At 41.8% G+C, this 16,506-nt stretch overlaps 1 protein-coding gene across 3 annotated transcripts in view; it reads left to right on the top strand.

Moving 5' to 3' along the window:
- The window catches only part of RHEB (Ras homolog, mTORC1 binding), a 45,404-nt gene that overhangs the window by 13,265 nt on the left and 15,633 nt on the right, over positions 1-16,506 (top strand). For all 3 annotated transcript variants that reach the window (XM_044765719.2, XM_044765720.2, XM_070516618.1), the window contains one exon: positions 11,530-11,601. In XM_044765719.2, coding sequence (XP_044621654.1) covers positions 11,530-11,601 — 72 coding nt within the window. The remainder of the gene's footprint in view (positions 1-11,529; positions 11,602-16,506) is intronic.

The following is a 16,506-nucleotide window of genomic DNA, read 5'->3' as shown; positions in this document are numbered from 1 at the left end:
GAGCTAACATCTGCCACCAATCCTCCTCTTTTTGCTGAGGAAGACTGGCCCTGAGCTAACATCTGTGCCCATCTTCCTCTACTTTATATGTGGGATGCCTGCCACAGCATGGCTTGACAAGCAGTGCCCTGTCCACACCCGGGATCCGAACCAGTGAACCCTGGGCTGCCGAAGCAGAACGTGTGAACTTAACTGCTGCACCACAAAGCTGACCCAGTAGATTCTTTCTTTTTATTGCTGAATAGTGTTCTCTTGTATGGATGGGCCATAATTTCTGTCTCCAATCACCTGTTGGTTGTTTTCAGTATTTCACTACTTAAAATAAAGCTCCAGTGAGCATTTGTTATGTCTGTGTGGACATGCAGTCATTTCTCTTTGATAAACACCTAGGAATGGGGTTGTTGAGTCACATATGTGTTAAGTATATAATTTTGTGAGAAACTACAAAACTGTTTCCCAGAGCGTTTGTACTGTTTTACAATTTCACCAGCAATGGACGAGTTCCATCCTCACTGGTACTTGGTATTGTCAATCTTTTTAACTTTTGCCGTACTGTTGTGGTAGGCCATGGTTTTATTTGAATTTTTCCAGTGACTAGTGATGTTGAGCATCTTTCTGTATACCTATTGGTCGTTCGTATATCTTTCGTGGAGTGTCTGTTCATGTTTTTTATCTATGTTATTGGGTTCTTTTTGAGTTATATATTCAGAATAACAGTTCTTTATCAGTTTTTTTGTTTATCATTTATTCACTCTGTCACGTAAGGAATCTTTGCCTACCCAAAGATTATGAAGATTTTCTCATGTTCTCTTCTCAAAGTTTTATAGTTTTAGCTCTTAAATTTAGATCTATGATCCATTTCTAATTAATTTTTGTGTATGAGGTAAAGGTCAAGATTCTTTTTTTCTTAACTAGAGGTGTAATTTACATCCTTTTGCTATATGGCTTAGTGAGTTTTGAGAAACACATACAGTCGTGTAACCACAACCACAGTCAGGACGTAGAACAGTTCCATCAATCCCAAAAATGCCTGTGTGCCCTTCTGTAGTCACCCATTAGCCCCGTTCTGTTTTCTATCCCTATAGTTTTGTCTTTTCTAGAATGCTATATAAATGGAATGAGACGTCATGCCGTTTTTTGCATCCGGCCACCTCACTTAGCGTAACGCATTTGAGACTTAGCCATGCCGTTGTGTGTATCAGTAGTTCATTCCTTTTTATTGCTAAGTGGTATTCCTTTGTGTGAATTTAACATAGTTTGTTTATCCGATCACTTGTTGAAGGACATTTGATCTGTCTCCACTTTGGGGCAATTATGAATAAAGCCACTATAAATATGGGCATACGAGTTTTTGTGTGACCATATTTTCATTTCTCTTGTGTGAATACCTGGGAATGAGATTGCTGGGTCAGATGGTAAGTGTATGTTTAATTTTTAAGAAACTGTTCTTCCAAAGCACCTGTTCCATTTGCATCCTCACCAAAAATGGGTGAATATCACTTGCTCCACATCCTCTCCAGGACTAGTGTTGTCAGTATTTTTTATTTTAATCAGGTATGTTTATCTCGTAATTTTATTTGCATTTCCCTAATGAATAATGATGTTAAGCCTCGTTTCCTGTGCTTATTTGCCTCTGAATATTTTGTTAGAATGTTTAAATCTTTTGCTTATTTTCTTAATTGGGTTATTTGGTTTTTGTTACATTTTGAGTTTGTTATATATCATGGATACATGTCCTTTGTCAGACAATGTATTTTGCACCTATTTTCTCCAGGTCTGTCACTTGCCTTTTCATTCCCTTAAGAATCTTCTGCAGAGCAGCTTTTAATTTTGATGAAGTCCAATATATCATTTTTTTCTTTATGGTTTGCGCTTTTGGTCTTATACCTAAGAAATCTTCCCTAACTCAGGGTCACAAAGATTTTTCTCCTGTGTTTTCTTCCAGAAGTTTCATAGTTTAAAATGATTTTACATTTTGATCTGTGATCCATTTTGATCCTATACTTTTTTTCGGGGTGCACATAAGATGTGGTCAGATTCTCTCTCTGTTTTTTTAGTATTGCTATCCAGTTGTTTCAGCACCATTTGTTGAAAAAGAGTATCCTTTCTCCCTTAAACTGCCTTTGCACTTTTATTGGAAATCAGTTGACCATATGTATGTGTAGGTCTGTTTCTGGAGTCTGTATTTTATTCCTTTAATCTTTGTATCTGCCCTTATGCCGGTACCACACACTGCAGTGATTACTGCAGACTCCTGCTAAATCTTGAAATCTAATACATACATGTTCTTAAAATAGTCTGAATTTTTTTTCCTTACAGATTAGTTTTTCCAATTTTTTCTTTTCCGGGTTTGTAGTAAACACCTTTTTTTTTTTTATTGAGGTCGTAATAGTTTATAACATTGTGAAATTTCAGTTGTACATTATTGTCAGTCACCATACGTATGTGCCCCTTTACCCCTTATGCTCACCCCCGCCACACCCTCCTTCCCCTCTTGTAACCACTAATCTGCTTTCCTTGTCCATGTATTTATAAACATCTATTTTGAAGCAGGTTAAAATGCCCCATTTTAATTTCTAGTCCATTTTTCAGAATTTCATCCTGATCTTCCTAATGTTTCATCTTCTCATGTCCCTCTCCTGATTGGAGAACCTCCAGTGGCTTTTATTGCAGGATAAAGTGGAAAATCTTTGGCTTTTTTTTTTTTTTTTTTTTTAACTTTCAAATTCTTGGTTGGGAGGTGCTTAACTTTTCACGTGAGTGTCTTTCTCCTTGTGAAAATGATAGGGTCCTTGTAGACGGCAGTCAGATCGTTTGTACTGACATCTTTTTCAGAGTGACTCATGGACTAGAGTCTCAGTCTGTGTGTGCGGACTCAGAGCGTACTGTGTTGATCGTAATCTGGGAGCAGCGTTATTGGAGTGCTGTACTAGAACTCATAACCGTTTGTGGAACACGTGATTGGTGCTAGGGGCTGTGCTTTATATTTATGATTTCACGTAGTCACCGCACGCAGAAGGATTCCGAGGCACAGAGGGGTTAACTTCTCCAAAGACACAGCTGGGATTCACACCATAATCTGAGTTCAGATCCTGAACTTTTACCCGCTATCCTGTTCCTACTAATTACTACATTTCCTTCATTCTATGATGCTTGTGTTGTTTTCATGTTTTAATATTTCTGAAGCCAGGGTGTATTGTAGTTTCAATCAGCTTGTGCACTGTCACCAAACTCTGTCCCCCAAGCCGCCAGTAACAGATGGTATGTCTTGGAATCAGTGGAATCCTAGAAATGGGAAAAGACGGTTACTGTGCGGGGGATACTTTTTCTTTTTGACCTGTAGAGATTACCACAGTTATCCCATCGCTTGTTTGAAATGAATGCTGATCTATGTTTTATGTCACATAGTAGGAACTTATTTCAAAAGATGTTACTTAGGTTTTTTAAAACATTCTATTAGAATGTTAATGAAACAGTTTTTTCATATTCACTTGGTTGCGTTTCACCTGTTTTTTCTTAAGTTTTTAAAAGTAGAAGTGATGCCTTCAATAATGTTTGGAAACTTAACATTTTGTTATTTTGTTAAAAGTCTTTGGCACGTCTTTATAAAATTAATTTCACCTATTCCAGTTATTTCGATGTCTTTTTTTCCCTTAGTAATAGAGTTCTTTTTGTGGTTGGGAATTTGGGATTGCAGGTTCATACCTGAGTTGTTTTCGTCTTACTTCCTCTGCCCTCCTCCCACCTTTACTCTCTCTTTTCTTTTGGATCTTTTTGGGTTTTTTTGTGAGGAAGATTGGCCCTGAGCCAACATCCATTGCCAGTCTTCCTCTGATTTGAATATGGGACGCCACCACAGTATGGTTTGACAAGCAGTGTGTAGGTCCACACCCGGGATCTGAACCCGCAAACCCCGGGCTGCCAAAGCAGAGCACACAAACCCAACCACTATGCCACTGGCAGCCCCCTCTTTTGGGTTTTTTTTTTTACTAGCCTTCATCTGGCCCCTGTCAAGGATCCCCTGTGGGCTTGCTTGGTTCCTGGTAGGGAATCAGTGACTGTGTCCTGTCTCATTTGTCCCCATTCCCCAAACACAAAAAAAAATGGCACCAGTGCTTGTCAGCGGCTTTCTTTAACTTTCTGCCTTGGCATCTTATGAGCGTCACTCAAGTCGTTTACTAGAAGGCATCACTGATGCCTGTTTCCTCAAGACCTAAGTGTCTTGAGGAATTTTACTTCTAGCTTCTGTAAAGTAAGAGTGTGTATAGAGTCAAGTGATGTGTAAAGTTCCTTAGAGCAGAGAAGGCTCCTGTCACTGTAAAATACAAATTTACCGGATAGAAGAGGAGTGATTTGAGTGATCCTGATGAGAAGATGGAAATTTTTCAGTTCTGTTATGATAATACAATTAATATTGTAATCAGTTAGGTTGCTCTTGACCGCAAATTAATTTAACTCATACAATCTTAAACAGTAAGGAAAGGTATTGACTCACATAAATGGAAGACTAGAGGTTGAGTAGTCAGTTAACTCAAGAATAGAGGTTCTTTCATCTCTTTAGTCTGCCATCCTTGACCTTGGCTTTAAGGCAGTGGTTGTCAAACATGTAGCACGTTAGAATCACCTGGGAAGCTTTTTAAAAAATCCCCGTGCCCGGGCTGTACTAATTAAATCAGAATTACTGGAGTGAGACTCAGGCAGGAGTTTTTGGAATTTCCTGGGTGATTCCAGAGTGCAGCTAAGTTTAAGAACCAGTGTTCTAGACTTTAGGACTTGGTTTGGAGATGAGCATCACCAGGGACCTTGGTAGAAATGGAAAATCCCACACCCTCCTCCAGATCGGATGGATTCACAGTCTGCCCTTGAACGAGAGCCCCAGCTGAACTGTGTATTCTCTAGCGTTGGGGAAGCACTGCTTTAGAACACTGGTTTTCAAACTTGCTGTGCTTTGGAATCACTGGAGGAATTCTGAAAATATTGAAGCGTGAGTCCTACCCCTGGAAATTCTGATTTATAGGGGCCTGAAGTGTTACTCAGATTCTGGGTTTTGCCTTTGCACCCCCATAGTGTTTAACATGTCCCTTTATTCCCTGTATTTCCTGTAAATTGGTAGTTAGATCTAGCAGTTTGATTGGATTTAGGTAGTTGCTTTCTCTTCTCCCCTGCCTCTCCCCTTACAATTGTATGGTGGCCTGTGTTTGCATCAGGAAGACCCATGATGTCTGGTTATTTCTCTTTTTGTGGGCTTAATAGCTGCTCATCATCGTTGGTTACATCCATTGGTTCATTAGTTTAAAAAATCATTGTTAAATTCTTGTGGTTACAGGGGATACATACACACGCAGATTTTCTCCAAATTACCACGTTTGTTGTGCTTTTTTTTTAAATGTGTTTCTCTCCATTAGAATTTACATGCCAAAGAAGGAGTTTCTGTTTGTTCACTGGTAGATCCCACTGCCTAGAAATGTGCCTGGCACAGAATAGCTGCTTAATAGGTATTTGAATAAAGAAATGAGCTAACCCACAGTCAGTGCTCCAAAAACTCGGGATTTGGAGCAGAATGACCTGTTACCGAGCTTGGCACTGTAAAAATACAGCTGTTAGAAGGTAGAACTGGGAGGAAGAAAGGCGGTTTGACACGTTGGGAGCTGATGTCCTTCGTTTACAAAGTGAATAGTCAAGCAGTTCTGCTGTCACTGATGAAAGCAGAAGTGGGGGTGAAGTGCGCGTAGAGCGAGGGCTCTGGGGGAGCCGGGGGAGGACAAAGCTCATCACTGCTTTGTGGCAGTGGCAGCCTTTAGACCCTGTAGACATGGTCATCCAGGGGCACAGCGTGTTTCTCGCAGTGGTTCTACCCTGCAGACTTCTCTTGTAAAGTGAAAAGCTGCGTTTTTTCCTCAGTTGCCTCCGTAGCTTTACCCTCAGTTTACCCGACCTTTTCCTTGAAGGCTCCTCAAACCAGAGTCTGCACACTTTTTGTGAGGTATTATGGTCAGATTCCTGTGGAACACATCCAGCTCACATGCATCCTCGTGAATGCGTTTGACTTGGGTTAGTGGAGTTGAGCTCTGAGTGGCTGAGACCATTTTCTATAGAGTATGCTCATCATCGTGGTCAAGCAGGTAGCACCCAACATCTTTGTATAGCGCTGAGAGCAAACGGGGAACATAAGTCAGTATGATTGGTATTGCATTTTTAAATATATTTAAATGTTTCGGAGGCACTGTTAGTAAACCACATGGAATGGAGTAAACTGGTAGAGAAGACTAAGAATGTGTTCCTGACTATTTCAGGAGCAGGAGGGTCTAGAGGAGACCAGGAGGGAATGGGATCTAGAGCTCAAGGGGCTGTTAGAAGAGCTTTTAAGAGAAGGGTGTGTGACCTCTTCCTTTGATGCGTGGTGATAATGTAAAGAGGGCCAGGCAGATGGGGCTGCATTGCACAACCCAGGGGCTCTGTTCACATTGTCTGATATGCATGGAGGCCGAGCCAAGGCTGAGTGGAAGGTAGAGGTGGTCACAGCAGGTGACCTCTGAGGTTAGACACCACCTCATAATCATGGCTGTATCCCAGTGCCTGGCCCATCTTAGATGTTCTTTAAATGCTTATGCTCTCAGCTTTCGGAAAGCACTAGAAAATTTGGGAACATCCTGGATACTGGAGGAGATAGGTAATTTAGGGTGATCAGTTAAATCTGATCTTGTTGTCTGAGCGCAGTGGTTCTTAAACTTCAGTGTGTAGCAGAATTGGGGGGAGGGGCTTGTTAATACTCCCATCCAGTAGGTTTAGATGGGGCTCAAGAATTTGCATTTGTAATAAACTACCCAGTGATGCTGCTGGGACCACACTTTCACTACTGCTTATGGAGGAAAGGGAGCCTCAGAGAGGATTCCTAAAGAGATAGGACAACCGGGAAAAAGACCAAAGCTTGAGAGCGGTCGCCAGCCCAAGTTGTGGAGTTTTTCTGCAGCTCAGCTCAACAGCCTCACCAAAGGTAGATGAGTAGATTAAGATGATAGGATTTTTCAGACGGCCCAGAGAAAGAAAATTGGAGGGTTCTGACAAAAGACTAGTGGACAGTGATTTATCTTGGGGCTTACACTGATAGGGAAGGAAGTGCAGCGTCGTGGAGATTTGGAGAGTCAAAGTTTCGTAACTTTATTATTTGCAATCCAGTCTGGTGTTCCTGTTTCTTTAAAAACAGTGCTGGTCATAGCGCAGTGTATTGATTTCATGACCTGGTGGGTTACAACCCCTGGTTTGAAAATATTCCAGAGATGGGCTGGGTAGGAGTCCCCAGTGAGGGCACTGGGAGGATGTGGGAGGTGCTGTCAGCCAGCGTTTCATGGTGTGCTCATGGTGAGGTGGGTCACTGAAGTGGCGTGGAGATGATTATTGGTGGCAAGATCAGTGAGCTTTGAGGCTTGTGTACACGGACATTGAAGTCCCATGAGGTGATGTGAAGAGTTTGAGGTGAAAGTGAAAGCAGTGCTGGGAGTGGCTTGTATCCCCGATGCATGACGCTGGTCCTGACGGCCCTCGTGCTGAGGAACTTGAGACACCGGTTGATAGACTGAAGCCTGCTCCTCACCCCCTGTCGCAGCGAGCACATCACGCCTCGCCTGTCCCAGAGAGGGCTGCTGCGAGCGGGTGCGGCCCTGCTACACGGAGGTATCTTTTCAGAAGAATAAGCATGAAAACTAGTTCAAGATTAATTTGAAAACTATTAAAATATTTTGTGTAAACAGTACCTGTTTTTCAGTAATCACAAAGTGTGAGAGATTCGGTCAACAGTTTTGAAAGGATATATTCTATAGTGAAAATACCGGGTGGAAAACTTACTGTGTCGTATTATCATTGCAAGAAAATATGTCAATGCTATTTTACCTGGTAAAAGTTTAGAAGAAACTTCTAAAAAATAGTTTGTATGATTTTTAAAGTTAAGGTGGTTTTTAGTTTGGAGGAAGAGTTTTTGGAAGTTGATTGTGGGATATTGGGATATGTTCTTTTCAAACCTTTTATAGTACTATGTTATGTCATAAAATGATTGGGTTGTGTCTCTTTGTAAGTTGATAAACACACATCTGGTTATGTGCTGCTTTTCAGTTCCGTTCAGATCACTCCTGTGTTGTTTTCATATAACATTTCTCCAAAGAGTTGATCTGGAGCTGGAGGGTCTGCTCAAGTTGGACAAGGTTATGAGCCTTCTGAGATCATGATTGTTGGTGAGATATCCTCAGAAAATAGTGTTTGAGAATCTGAATTTGATTGGAACAGAGGACAAGGTGGTAAATGCATGATTCATAATGAGGGAATCGTTTCAAAGGTGGTAAGTAAACAGTTGACTGTAGATAAACAGTCCTTTTTGTAGCTGCAAGCAACTTGCATGCAGAACTTGACCCAAAGAGCCCACTTGCTGCTTTTAGAGGACCAGGACGTCCTTTAAAGCCAGAAATGACTAGAACCAGAACTGAGGACATTATGAGCAGTGGGATTTATTTACCAAGATTAATTATCGTTTAGTGCTGACTAGTAAAGATTTCAACACTAGTTGTCTAATAATTCTACTTTTTAGTGGAAACAACAGAAAACCTCTGTGTCATGTCAGCAGTTGTAGCCTTCCTGTCCCTTCTTAAGAATTAATTTAATTCTTAAAAATTAATTTAAATAATTAATGATCTTCCCTTAGAGGAGAGACCCAAAGGACACCTAGCTTTTCTTCAGTCCCACTTCTGCTAATGAATAATCCCTTTCTCCCGGGACCAGTGTGATTGAGAAATCCAGCTTGCTCCCTAAGGACTGGGGTTTTAAATTCCTGTGTCCCAGTTCACCGGTGAAGACAATAGTTTGCTGTCAACCTGCACTGTGATTTGCGTTGAACTATATTGTCTGCTTTTGCCAGAATGATTACTTGTGTTTTCAAATTAAATGTTACTTTAACCCGTCAAATAATTCATGCCCTTTATGATACGAATGAGGAACTCTTCTTCAGATATGTGCCAATAATTGTATTTTTAAAATGTGGTCCACTTGTTATCCATAACTCCGTTTTTGTACTTTATCTCATGCTGTCTTGTGAACGTGTCTGATGTTCTTTTCAGTTTGGTGCGGCTTCCTGAATGTCGTGTGGTCACTGCTGAGTCTTCTCTGCCTTCCCTCCTGCAGGGAACGCTGCTGAGACTTACCTGGGGCCAGTGCAGACCCCTGTCTGATCCCGTGTTTCTGCCACTTTCCTCCCTCTTGGGGGAGCTTATCACGTATATCATATTTAACCCTCTTCTTTCCTTTTTTCTTTCTAACTCCTTCCTTTTGCTTTGTAACTTTATAAAAAATTATCTTCTGCTTTCTTCCTTCCCTTCCTTCCATTTGCAAGCCAAAAAAATCCCCCCTTATCCTACATAAGGGTATCAAAAGCCCACCAGTGTACCTGAAAGTACTCTTCAGAAGCCCTAAAGAAGTTTCTTTTCTTTCTTCCCAGTTAAACTTCTTTTGGGTCAAGCAATAGCATTCAATGTAAATAAGAGTTTTACTATTCATTTAAGTTTCTCAGTTTTGCTAACTTATAAAAGAGAAGTTTTTTTCTTGCTATTTTCATGACATACAATAGTTTTGCTATGTTTTGAGCTAAATGCTTCTTTATGAGCTAGCCTATACAATGTGGTTTCTTTTGAACACAGTCCGTTTGAAATACGTGGAGTTCCTGGCCTGCCGCTGCACCCCTGTATCACAGGCAGGCCTGTGATTAGGTACCACTGAATGCTAGATCATTGTTTCCTAATGCCTGTTGAACTTGGATTGTGTTTCCTACTCACGTGTATGAAAGTGAGAGCTTCGGTAGTGTCTGGATGGATGAGAGTGTTCTTTGGAGGGCTGAACTTTAATTTCTTTCGTTTGTTCAGAAACCCAAGTGCTACAGTATGTCAGACACTGTACTGGTCTTGGTAGACTAGTTAATGAATGAAGGTAATTTCAGATAACTTCAAGGACTAAAAGGAAATAAAACAGGCTGGCTGTGATAGAGTGACTGTTAGGGAGCAGGCGCCACCTTCGATGGGGAGGTCTTAGCGAAGACTTCTCTGAAGAAGGGACATTTGAGCTCAGACCAGAATAATGACAAAAGTGAGTCATGCATTCAGAGGTCTAGGGGGATGGCTAGAACAAAGGCACTAAGCCTGCCAGGAACTTGGCAGGTCCTTAGGGATGTGACTGGAGCCCTGGGTGTGGTAGCAGATGGGGTTAGGGAGATGGGCAGAGCACGGCCTGAGCAGGGCAGGCCTGGGATTCAGGGCCATGGTTACGAGTTGGGAATCTGTTCTAATTGCAATGAGGATTGTAAACAGGGAAGTAATATTTAATTTTTAAAAGCTCTTGTAGGCTGCTTTATAGAGAGTGATTTCAGTTTTTAATAATTCTAGAGACACTAAACTGTGTGTTGTGTTGAGTAAATAGGCCTGCTAACCTGGAGGTTTTCTAGTTGTCTCTCAGCAGCACCCTCTTTTAAGCCTGTTTGTTATTTTCTAAGTATATGGGGCCTGCCTCTGGTGCAACATTGTGTCGCCTCTGAACTGTGCCTCTTCATGGTTTGGAGGAAGGCAAGCACAGCTGAGACCCCAGGAGCAGAGACTTGTGCCTCCAAACCTCTCTCCTGGGCTCCCCCTGCAGCTCTCTGAGATGGAAGCTCAGCGAGACGCGGCAAGCATATGGAGCATGTGTTTCATAATACTCTGAGCACGTGCGAGAGAAGGAAGGGTTTGGGGAGCAATTAGGGAGGCACCACTTCCTGTTTCCTGGTGATAAAATAATCTGGACTGTATCTTGCACTGTCTTCACAGGCTACCCTGTTCAAAATCCTCTAGTAGAAATTGTAGGTAACAAAGAAGGGTGAGAACTTAGGGCTCTAGTTCTTGATTTGTTAACATACAAGTCCAATTATTACTGGTGATTTTGTGAAATCCACACATTTCTTAATTGTCTTCTGTGCACCAGACAGTGCTAGGCCTTTGATGCTGAATGATTGAGACAGGATTTCTACCTTCAAGGGGTTTTTGAAAGAAAGGTTTTTGTTACATATTTTCAGATTACCCTTTTTAAAAGCTGTACTTGGTGACACTTCTAACAGCTATATGTGAAAGAGCCCAAAGAAACTAATCATGTTTTATTAATTTCCATATTAACGTTATTAGCCAGATTTCAAGGACACCAGAGGAAATTAGGTTAGCTTAGATCTTACTTAAGAGTTTGTTTACCTCATGGAATATGTGATGTGCTTGTCGGTTAGGAATATTTGTTAATGTCACAAGTGTTTAATCGTAATAGTTTGATTGCTTAAATTCCTCTCATATAAAGCAAATTAATGAAATTTATTTCCTTTTTTTGAAATTACCCAAATGCTAGTTAAAGGAATGTTTTCTGGTCCCAGTACCTTCAGTTTCTTCATCTGTTTGAGTGGGTTTTTTTGGTAAAATGGCAGAATTAAAATCTTTTACCTTAATACGCCAATACATACTGAGCTCTTGCTCTCTTTTATAGGGAAATCCTCGTTGACGATTCAGTTTGTTGAAGGCCAATTTGTTGACTCCTACGATCCAACCATAGAAAACAGTAAGTATTGTTTTCAAGGCTTTATAAACTGAGAAGCCTGCCTCTGCATACAAACAGCCATTGTGTATTCCTGGAGCTGTGATTGCAGGAAGTATTCGGTGAACCTATAGGTCTGCAACCAGGGTCCAAGAAAAGCTTCCAAAGTGCTTTACCCACTGTATACTGAGTGATTTTTTATTCAGTGTCTGGATCCCGCCATCTAGAAGCTGTTATTCAGTTCCATAGGAATCAGTCCTACGAGGGAACCTCATATTCCAGACTCTGCTTTAGGAAAACAGAACAGAGAATACAGTCTTTTTTCTTCCTTCCTCTCAACAGTAGCCCTTTTTAGAGATTCCAAGCTTGAAAAGAAGAAGGATGAGAACACTTCACATCCTTTGTACCTTACTCTTGTAGAAGCACCAGCCCCCCCCAACCCCTTCCAGTCCTAAAGACTTGAAAGAAGGCTGTGGGAAATGAGCTATTCTGGGATTGGAGAGAGCAGGTGCAGCATTAAAACAAAGTTGGCTCCAAAGCCTGTTGGCATTTCAGGCTGTGTGCAGAAAGAAGCACCGAAGAGCAAACCAGCCACAACCTTAACCTTGTCCAATTTTGATCCACAGTTTTGTCATCTTCCTGAAGGTTCCCAGGACCATAAGACAAGTCTTGATTCTAGGGATCACAGAAGAGAATCTGAAACACTTCCATCCAGGGAACGTGGTTTGTTGGAAGCTGGTCATGTTTCATACCATCTTAGAACCCTAGGTAGCCCTGGAACCAGTCTCACATTCTTGACACCAGGACTTGCCTAGGATTTGTCACCAGGAACATACAGATTTAAACATGGCACTCATCAAAACCTGATTGGCATATTAGATATAAAGCTGACTTAACAGCCCAGTTAACAACTAGATTGATAAACTTCATCTGCCCAAAGTTTGCAAGAGAATCTTAAAGAGAGACTTGTAACAGGGGGGTTAACAGACTACTGCCCACAGGCAAAAAGACCCACTTCCTTTCTTACAGCCCACAAGCTAAGGATGGTTTTCTTTTTTTTAAGGAAGATTAGCCCTGAGCTAACATCTGCTGCCAATTCTCCTCTTTTTGCTGAGGAAGACTGGCCCTGAGCTAACATCCGTGCCCGTCTTCCTCTGCTTTATACGTGAGACGCCTGCCACAGCATGGCTTGACAGACGGTTGCATAGGTCCGCACCCAAGATCCAAACCGGCAAACCCCAGGCCACCGAAGTGGAACATGTGAACTTAACTGCTGCACCACTGGGCTGGCCCCCTAACAATGATTTTTAATTAATATTTGGAAAAAGTAAAAAGAAGATGACATGTGAAAGTTATATGAAATTCACATTTCAACATCCATAAATAAAGTTTAATCAGAACAAAAGCCATGCTCATTCATTTACATATTGTCTATGGCAGCTTTTTCTCTGCACTAGCAGAGTTATGGAATAGTTGCAACAGAGACCATAAGGCCCACACAGCCTAAAATATTTACTGTCTGGCCCTTTACAGGAAAAGTTTGTCTACCTCTGGCTTAAAATATTCATCTGTCCTTTGTGTCCCACTATGCTGGTGGCAGGGAAGGAAACTGGTTGGTTGCTAAACCAACTCTCGGAGAACCCATGTTTGAAATTAACCTCTGCTGGTATCGGGAAGGAAGAGTCCTGACGACATCCTGAGTTGACTTGTGAAGCTGTCACTTACAGAATAGTATGCCCATGTGAGGAGCAGATTAATTTGAATGCTAGGTGAACAAGTTTGGTTGTCTCACCAGTGGAATAAGAACATAAGGAAAGTGTGATCTTGGCCTTAATATTTGGTATACATAGCAATTTCGGATTTTGTATCCTAAGAGATAAGGCTTGTTTGGGAATTTTATTAATGATAGAAGATAGTTTTCATTGTAAACCCTGCTCATAAAAGCAGTTTTTGTAAGTGTGTATCTTTGTGCCATTTAAAATTGAGTCATTGGGGCCAGCCCTATGGCCAAGTGGTTAAGTTTGCATGCTCCACATCGGCGGCCCAGGGTTTCCCTGGTTCGGATCCTGGGCACAGACATGGCACCGCTCGTCAGGCCACGTTGAGGCAGCGTCCCACATGCCACAACTAGAAGGACCCACAATTAAAATATATACAGCTATGTGCTGGGGGGATTTGGGGAGAAAAAGCAGGGGAAAAAAAAAAGATTGGCAACAGTTGTTAGCTCAGGTGCCAATCTTTAAAAAAAAAAAAAAAATTGAGGGGCTGGCCCCGTGGCCGAGTGGTTAAGTTCGCGCGCTCCGCTGCAGGCGGCCCAGTGTTTCATTGGTTCGAATCCTGGGCGCGGACATGGCACTGCTCATCAAACCACGCTGAGGCAGCGTCCCACATGCCACAACTAGAAGGACCCACAACGAAGAATATACAACTATGTACCGGGGGGCTTTGGGGAAAAAAAGGAAAAAATAAAATCTTTAAAAAAAAAAAAAAAAAAAAATTGAGTTGTAAGGAAAGCCATAGTGTTGTATATAAATACGTTTTCTCTATATATGAATATTGGATCAGGTGAAAGCCCAACTTTCTTAACTTGATGTTATCTGAGAAACAGAATGCTATGACCCTACCTTAAAGGCTGTCAGCATCATCTTTAATCGTGCTTTTAATATTTTTCTATCTAATAGTGTTTAATAATAAAGATTTCTTTTTCATCTCAAAAATAATTTCAAAGTATTAAAGTCTCTAGGCAATAGCGGAAATGAATGTCAGATTATGTGAATCCTTTCATGAGGAGTATTCAGACACCAATTCTTTTTACCATGCTCTGACGGTCTACCACAAGGCCGAAACCCTTGCTCTACCCTTTCCCGCTTTTTAGTAGGAAAACATTGTTGAGTGATAGCAGGGAATTAGAGAGAAATGGAACCGATCATGAACTTGTGGCTAGCAACATAAATGATGGATGATTTGATGGCTTTGAAAAACACAGTACTCTGTAAATCAGGAAATAACCCAGTAGTTCTTTTTTAAGATTTTATTTTTTCCTTTTTCTCCCCAAAGCCCCCCGGTACATAGTTGTATATTCTTAGTTGTGGGTCCTTCTAGTTGTAGCATGTGGGATGCCGCCTCAGCGTGGTCTGATGAGCAGTGCCGTGTCCACGCCCAGGATTCGAACCGAGGAAACACTGGGCCGCCTTCAGCGGAGTGCGCGAACTTAACCACTCAGCCACGGGGGCCAGCCCCAGGAAATAACCCAGTAGTTCTTTTACACATTATAATATAGAACAGGTTGTTTATATGTAGCAGACATTCACTGGTGACACATCTCTGTGAAGTATCACTGCAAAAGCAAAAATTCTGCGACTGTGTCATGTTTTAAAATAGGGCTATATTGGGGCCGGCCCAGTGGCGCCGCTGTTAAGTGTGCATGTTCCGCTTTGGCGGCCTGAGGTTTGCCGGTTCGGATCCCAGGTGCAGACGTGGCACCCCTTGGCAAGCCATGCTGTGGTAGGCATCCCACATATAAAGTAGAGGAAGATGGGCACAGATGTTAGCTCAGGGCCAGTCTTCCTCAGCAAAAAGAGGAGAATTGGCAGCAGATGTTAGCTCAGGGCTAATCTTCCCCCCCAAAAATAAAATGAAATAAAAAATATGAAAAATAGGGTTATGGAAGAATAAAACTATGTATTTTCTAGTTTGGGGAAATTTTTAGACCAAAAGTACTGCTTGTACGGATGTGCTTTCTTATCTGCTGTAGTGTTGATCTAGCTACTCAATACAAACTTGATCTGATGAAGTTTAACCAGTGGTAGTTTATAATTGAAAAGAAGAATAGCGGCAGTTTACACCTTCTGCCATCTCAGTACTGTGGACAAATTAATAAAGCTCCTCGCAGAAAACTGGGACACTCTGATAGGAATTTTGCGGCATTATCCAGCGTGGCCTGGTGGGTGGACTTCTCCGTAGGGTATGGATTAGATGTTCTCAGTAACAGTTTAGTAACACAAATCTGACTTTGTGAATGCCAGATTTTGGAAATCTGTATTACTTTGCTTGTTAGTAGGTTGCACTAGTAACTAGTAGTCTGCTCAGAGTAATTTCAGGATTTTAGGTTGGAAATTAGATTGATTTCTCCAGTGATTGTGAAAGAGAAGAAGAGGCTTCAAGGAAAGCGGTAGGAGAAGGCCAGGGTTCCGTTTCTACGTGAGCTTGTGAGCGCAGGGGAGCCACATTTGTTCCTTGTCTCTGGGACTCACAGACATAGCTCTTATTACACTTCTTTTTTCTAGTAACAAGAAGAGGCACTTTTCCCATGACAGATGGAAGGTCTTCAGTTTCATATTACTGCTGTGTGTAGGAGGAGTTAGATCCATTTTATGTGCAAGGATATACGAAAATGTGTATTCCTATTTTCTTTCTTTTATATCTTATGTACAATTACATCTCCTGCCTTTTTACTCTAACCTCACTGGCCAGCACCTCGCCGGTCTCCTTGCCTTCATCGTCTTCATTTTCTGACCTGGCAGTGTAGGTGCCCTGGGCTTCGACCGCAGGCTCAGGCTTTCTCTGCACTTGCTCTCTAGTGGTGTTCTCTCTTCAGGAATTTGCTTGTCTCCTGGTACCCCAGCCCCTGCTTCTCCCCTGAACTCTGGGCTTTTTTATTCAGCTGACTTTATTTCTCTTTTAGTATTTAATAGGCTCCCGGACGGCATACATCTAAACCCAGCTCTCAGTTCCCTTCCTCTCCGTCCCCAGTGCTCCTTTCCTGTGGTGGTAAATGGCAACTCATGCATCTGGTTGCGCAAGTCAGAAATGATGGAGTCGTCCAGTTCTCCGTTCTTCACACCCTACTTCCAGTCAATCAGAAAATCTTTTTGGGTCTACCTTTGAAATACATCCAGAATTCCACCGTGTCTCACACCTCCATCTCTG

The sequence above is a fragment of the Equus asinus genome, chromosome 1 (assembly GCF_041296235.1).
Source record: "Equus asinus isolate D_3611 breed Donkey chromosome 1, EquAss-T2T_v2, whole genome shotgun sequence".
Taxonomy (NCBI): Eukaryota; Metazoa; Chordata; class Mammalia; order Perissodactyla; family Equidae; genus Equus; species Equus asinus.
Note: the sequence above shows the minus strand (reverse complement) of the source record. Positions and strands in the feature narration are given on the sequence as shown.